Below are 7,150 nucleotides of genomic sequence, written 5' to 3' on the forward strand. Positions count from 1 at the left end.
TGTTCAAACAAATAGATGCAGCATTCAGAACTGCCCCACTGTCTGTCTGTCTAACTGTCTGTCTCAGTGTTAGTCCATAATAAACCATAACTATAATAAAACAATATAATATATAATATTGTAATATTGAATGAACCATTAGCTACATATATCCAGCTCAACACTGGCTCAAAACTTTGTAAGAATTTCTTTTCTTTCTTTGAGGATTAAATGAGTCGCGGCTCCTTTAAGACTCGCTCCAGGAGGAAACAGGAAGTTCTGGGCTATGAACATTTAACACAAAGAAACAAAACGAAAGAAATTGTGTGACATGGCGGGGATAAAAGGTGATTTTAAAGTCCAGTTAATTCACTTTATAGCTTTTATTTTTTGTTAGCACGAATGACATATTGAGACTTTAAGTTAAATCTAAGTTTATGAAACTCAGAGTGACGCGTTTGTGTGAGTCAGTGTGTGTGTGTGTGTGTGTGTGTTTACTGTTTATTCCTCCAGTTGTATAGAAATGTTTAAAGTTATTAGAGATTTTGGGTAGTAGATTTTGGGTACAGTGTCATGACAGGAATAGCCTGAAATGTGTTTATTATGGTGACCAGAGGTAGCAAGTCAGCTCTTAATACATTTAAATAATTAACATTTTATTTGAACTAATCAATTCATTACATTTTAAAGACCTGGGTGAAATTTGCAGAACAATTCTAAAAATTGTTTTTGGTGACGTTCAAAGTTTCCAAGTTATTTTTATGTGTCTTTACATGCTGTGACCTGAAGGGGGCAGCAGACACAAAAGTTTAGCCTGAAGCCCAACACTTCACATTTTTATCCATCAAATGTTATAATATTATACAGTACTGTGCAAAAGTCTTAGGAACACTATATATTTTTTTTAAATACAAACTTTTTTATAGATTTTTATTTTATGACTTTTACATTATTGATTCAGTACAGAAACATTTTAGATTTCCAAACATTAGTTTTCCAGCACAAAATTAAATGTTACAGAAAAATGTTTGTATGTCAGTAAAGAAAGCAGCAGATTCCATAAGAGACACTTTTCAGACAAAAAAACAGAATGAAGGCTGCTGGGTTTCGCTGCAGAAATAAGAAGCGAGTCGACAGTCAAAGTCTCCAGAAGAACTGTGGCTGGTTCTGCAAGATGCTCAGTAACACTTACAGCTCATTTCCTTATAAAACTGCACTACTCGTACCTGAGACTACTATTTTTTTTAAAAAAGTGAATGATCGTCACACCAAATATTGCCTTTGTTTCATTTATTACTGTTTACTGCTCTTTATAGTATTTTTTTAAATGTAGAAACATTTAATTTCATTATTTCCGAAGGCATCTTTGCTCTACAGCATTTCTTTGCATGTGCCTAAGACTTTTGCAGAGTACTGTATATATATCTAAAAAAATGATCCACTTCCTGTTTCAGCTCTGGTCAGTTTGTCCTTCAGCGGTGCCCTTGGACTGACCTTTCTGCTTTTGGGCTGTGCGTTGGAGCAGTTTGGGTACGACATCTCTAGACTGTTGGTGTATAATGCCCCAGAAGATGTGACTTTTTATTTTTCACTATGTGTGTGTTTGTGTGTTTGGAATTGATAGAGTCTATTGGCCTCTGTTCGTGCTGATTTTCTACGTGATCTCGCCATTGCCGTACTTCATCGCCACCCGGCTCGGAGACGACACTGATTCCTCCAGCAATACATGCAGGGAACTCGCACATTTCCTCACCACGGGGATTGTGATCTCAGCTTTCGGGCTGCCTATCGTACTGGCACGTATAGAAGTGGTAAGAGAAGGGTTTTTTATAAATTTTGCATTAGTCTGTGGCAGTAATTCCACCCTGTTTATTATTTTTAAGGTTACAGATGACTCAGATACATTATACCTTAACTCTAGGAATCGTATTCAAATGACTCCGATACATTATAACATAACATTAGAATTCGTATTCAAATGACTCAGATACATTATGATGTAACACTAGGAATCATATTCAGATGACTCTTTTATATTAAACCTAAAGTCTAGGAATCATATTCAAATGGTTCAGATACATTATGATGTAACGCTAGGAATCATATACAAATGACTCTGGTATATTATAATATAACACCAGGAATCATATTTGAATGACTCTGGTACATTCAACCTTAATTATAGGAATCATATTCAAATGACTTAGATACATTATGATGTAACAGTAGGAATCATATGTATATGACTCTGATACATTATAATGTAACACTGGGAATCATATTCAAATGATTCAGATAAAGTATAACATAACACTAGGAATCATATTCAAATGAATCAGATACATTATATTGTAACACTGGGAATCATATTCAAATGACTCAGATACAGTACGATGTAACGCTAGGAATCATATACAAATGACTCTGGTATATTATAACGTAACACCAGGAATCATATTCAAATGATTCTGGTACATTACAACCTAACACTAGGAATCATATTCAAATGACTCTGATCTAGGTTCACATTCAAATGAATGAAGTATCGTATAATGTAGCTCAGTGAATCAAATTCAAATGACTTGTACGTTAAAGTGCAACATGATAAACCAAAATTAACTGACAGATGCTGGAGAAAAAAAATCACAGTGACACTGATACAGTGCATTCAGTGTGAACCAAAGACACACTGTGTGATATGTTGTGAATCAAATTCGGACTCATATACATAAGGCATTACTCTTGGTATGACTCATTCACTGAAATGAATCACTGACTCACTTCCTGTTCTTAAACAGATCAAATGGGGAGCCTGTGGCTTGGTGATGGCAGGAAACAGTGTCATCTTCGTCACCATCCTGGGTTTCTTCCTGGTGTTCGGGGGCAGCGATGATTTCAGTTGGGAGCAGTGGTAAAGCCGTGGCCAAGGACGGGTTGCCAGGTTCAGAGGAAATCCTAATATCTGCTTTTGTAGAGGAGAGGGAAGTGGGTGCAATACAGGAACATTAGGGCTGAGCTTCACCAGTAACATTAATGACAGTGTTGTTGAGGGAGGGGATACTTTAGGGGAAGAAAAAATGAACTTCAACGTTCTTCGTATGTTTCACTGAATCACTGAGTCTCGCTTTAAATCAACACACTGCTTACTAGAACTGACATTCATTCCTAAATGTAGGCCGCTTCACATAAGACTTCACTTGATTCATGCTAGATTCATAATCAACACTATTTTCAAATCAATGCTTAAGTACTTGTGCTTCTTTATAACTATATTCACATGTTTACTGAATTAAAATGGTAAAAAGAAATAAGCTAGAACATTCCAGATAAATCCCAAAACCAAAAAAGTAGTGAAAAGTTACGGAAATGTGGGTACATTTAAAAAAAAAAAAAAAAAAAAAAACACTAGCTGACGTAAAGCATAAAGGAGCTCTGTGTCGAGACAAAGCTTCTGTCATATCAATATGTCAAAAGAAAAAAAAATCTGGACCCCTCACTGCCCTTTAGCTATAAAGAACTCTTTTATAATCTATAATTCAGACATGTTGGCTTAACAAAGCTTCTCATTTAGGTTTAGTATTAATAATCCATTCATACTTTCTCACCACGACACACAACTTCAGCTTCTGGTTAATGTTCCTCCTTCTGAGTGAATGTAAAGATAAATGAGCCATCTCTGGTTAGCGTCAGGCTGCTATTCCAGTTTTTGTCCACATTTGTCTAAGTCACATCTCTTCATCTTTCGTATGACTCTACTAAAATATGTGCATTTATTTACGCTACAACTTGTGACCATGAATCACATTCAAATGACTCTGATTCAGTGTACTTTAATCAAAGAATACATCTCCTTCGTACCAGGAATCACATTTAAATGATGAAAATGACTCTATCTATTCAAATGATTCATATAAATGATTCTTTACAATTTCAGATGGCTGTTGCTTTTATGTCATGGAGGAAATTCAAATAAGTTTGAAAGAAAGGCCTTTTCATCATGAATCAAATTCAAATGACTCATAGAAATGCGCTTTTAATAAATCAGTAAATCATATTTATATGACTGATGCACTGATGTACTTGAATTTAATTGAAATGACTCTATAAATGATTCTACACCACGATTATAATTCACTTTTAATGAACGAATCTTAAATGACTCTCATATGGTATACCTATGTTTAAATGAATGAAGGAATCTTAAAGGCAGCATGTAAACAGTTTTGGAGTCATTTGCTGTATCAATTTAATTTAATTTAAATTTGATTTTAGTAAGTAAATGATCTTTATTATCAGAATCATTTGGATTTGATTCATATGCACTGTATCACTCGTATGAAATTGAATCATTGGAATGTATTCACCACACACAAGTGAAATATTGTAAATTATAACCCGTCCACTTCGCTAATATCAACCGAACTTATTTTACATCCGATTTATTGATCGTAACCTCACCCTAAAGCCTTAACATTCTGGATTTAAATAAAAACTACCAAAGCTCAAGCCTTCCTCCTGCATCATCATCATCATCATCATTAAGCGTATTTAGGTTAGGTTAGGGTCAACTTTACTGTCATTGTCAGAGTACGAGTACAGAGACAAGCATCCACCCAGTAGTGCAAATAACAAATAAGTCAAAATGAGGTAACAAGGTTATGGTGCAGTAAGTTACTAGAGTACAGTAATGCAAATGGCAATGAAATTAAATGAAATAAATAAGAATGATGGTGCAGTAAGTTGAGATAAACAGTATACAGGTAGAGGTAAACAGCATGATGCATGTAATATGATGCAGTAGATACACCATTTAATATAAACAGATAAAGAATATTGAAGGGAAAGCCATAGCAATTTATACATTTATACCTTGGGTGTTGGTTTTCACTGCAAATAAATATATATCATTTTCTAAGTATATTTTTAACCACAGTTTACACAATTCCTGTATGTGTATCTGAATATAAACATATATGAAGACTCATCTCTGCAGTATGTCAAATACTACACGTATATTTATCTCTTTTATCTCTTAAGAGTAATAATTTCACATTTCACTGTATCGTAACAGGTTAGTCATGGTGTAATTATTATTATTTTCCAATTTCCGACACAGCTCATCTGTTTTGTGTGTGTGTGTGTATGTGTGTGTATATTGAGCAATAAAGCACTTGTATTTTGATGTTTGGTCTTTCTTTTGCTGTCCTGTTCATTAATAATAATAATAATAATAATAATAATTAGCAGTGGGACAGTAGAAATTCACACTACGTTAAAGTGTAAAAATCTACTGTACTAAAAATATTGACTTTGTCTTTTTCTATCCAGTTTTAGTGCAACTTTGACGTGTTTATATGAGAAACGTTTTCTTTCACCTTAAATTTTCCACCCACATCAGAGGACGTCTATTTCTGAGCTAAAAAGCCGCAGCATGAAACATAAAACCTGCTCCTGTGCCACCCACCCACCCACACACACACACACACACACACACACACACACACACACACACACACACACGCGCGGGCCGATCATCCTACTGCTATTTGTTGTTCTCCGGTGTTTTTACATTCATTTGGATCTGCACAGATAAAAACATCACCATCTGAATGATCATACAGAAATCTGCTGCAGAAAGAAACAGGCTGTTGATCCAGATGTGACACGCCGTGTGTGCTGTGACATGTTTATAACACACTCTCTGGAAAAAAAAAGGTCACATCTAGAATCTTTAAGGGTTCTCCAGTTGTCCCTCTTTGGGGGAATTTCAGAAGGTGTGAGTGTTTCCCTGAGAGAGAGGCTTCCACCCTACAACCCTTTTAGGAGGCTAAGAAGCCTTAACTATAACAAAGAACTTTGAAAGAAATGAAGAAATGAAGAAATTAAAAAAAAGAAGGGCAGAGAAAGGAAGAAGGCATACAGCAAAAAATAGAAGAGAAAGCAAGAAATAAGTAAGGTAAAGAAAGGAAAATGAAAGAGAAGGAAAAGAAAGGAAACAGTAAAAAAAAAATTAAGGCAAGAAAAAAGGTAGGAAACAAAAAAGAAGGGATATAAAAGGATAGAGTGGCAGATAAGAGGGAAGAAGGAAAAGAAGAAAAACAAGAGATAATTAAATAAGAAGGAAAAGAAAACAAGATAGAGTAACGAAGATTAAAGAAAAGGGAAGAGAAACAAGGGAGGAAGGGAATAGAGAAATGTTTTTGATATTATCCAGCTCTTTCCATTTCTGTTATGAGCTCTGTTCCATTTTATTTATACCTACTGTCACTGTGAGTAATGTCCTCACTGTCACACACACACACACACACACACCTCGGCAGTGTCCAGTGTCCCTGTGGAAAGTGCAGGAGATAATGCATGATTCAGCTACTTTAGCATGATTTAGGTGAACTGTAATCATTGCTAATTGGGATGTTTGTTGTCGACAGCTGTGTGTGTGTGTGTTTGTGTGTGTGTGTGTGTGTGTGTGGATAATATGGCAGTGCAGTGAAAAAGTGGGACCTTCCATTTGTTCTGCTTCCTTTCCTCTAATAAATGAGGTAATTTCTGCTCATTTAATATTCCTAACTGTTTACCATGGATCAAATGATTCTTAATATGAAGCAAATTCAAATAACTCTAGTAGAAAAAACTCAATCATCTGAAATAAATGATTCTTACTACCATGAATCAAATTCATGGATATGATTCTTTACACCAGGAATCAAATTCAGATAAATCTTATATTTGACTCATGCCTTTATGCCATGAGTCAAATATACAGTAATTCAGTCTACTGGAAAGGATTCTTTACATCATGAATCAAATTAAAATGACTCTGATAGAATGCATTGTTATACCATGAATGAAATGTAAATGTTTCCAACACAGTGTGCATTTATCCTGTGAATCAAACACAACCGCAGTCTGAATGCTATGATTCTTCACATCATGAGTTAGACTGACTCAGAGGGAACGACACTCTCTGTTGAATAACCTAATGTTAAGACAATCAATTTCACTACGAATCAACTTCAAATGACTCAGTATGGTACAGTATCACTCATTTATGGTACAGTATACTATAAATTTCAAACAACTCAAATCCACTGAAGCTTTATTCTATGAATCATTTTCAAAATATTCTGATGCAGTGTACTTTACAAGTCATTTTCAAATAACTGATACAGTG

At 34.9% G+C, this 7,150-nt stretch overlaps 1 protein-coding gene across 1 annotated transcript; it reads left to right on the forward strand.

Annotated features, from left to right (window-relative positions):
• The first annotated feature begins 205 nt into the window (after positions 1–205).
• LOC113540484 (leptin receptor gene-related protein) lies at positions 206–5,161 on the forward strand. Its single transcript, XM_026937006.3, has 4 exons — positions 206–326; positions 1,434–1,509; positions 1,604–1,790; positions 2,778–5,161. The coding sequence occupies exons 1-4, from the start codon at positions 311–313 to the stop codon at positions 2,892–2,894; spliced, it is 396 nt and encodes a 131-aa protein (XP_026792807.1). The 5' UTR covers positions 206–310; the 3' UTR covers positions 2,895–5,161.
• The last annotated feature ends 1,989 nt before the right edge of the window (positions 5,162–7,150 follow it).

The sequence above is a fragment of the Pangasianodon hypophthalmus genome, chromosome 4 (genome assembly GCF_027358585.1).
Source record: "Pangasianodon hypophthalmus isolate fPanHyp1 chromosome 4, fPanHyp1.pri, whole genome shotgun sequence".
NCBI classification, from domain to species: Eukaryota; Metazoa; Chordata; class Actinopteri; order Siluriformes; family Pangasiidae; genus Pangasianodon; species Pangasianodon hypophthalmus.

What these genes read in the sequence shown, in the direction of transcription:
- LOC113540484 (XM_026937006.3), top strand. An exon ending in TGTGCGTTGGAGCAGTTTGG is followed by an intron (nt 1,510 to 1,603) that starts GTACGACATCTC and finishes TGGAATTGATAG; the next exon opens with AGTCTATTGGCCTCTGTTCG. An exon ending in TACTGGCACGTATAGAAGTG is followed by an intron (nt 1,791 to 2,777) that starts GTAAGAGAAGGG and finishes GTTCTTAAACAG; the next exon opens with ATCAAATGGGGAGCCTGTGG.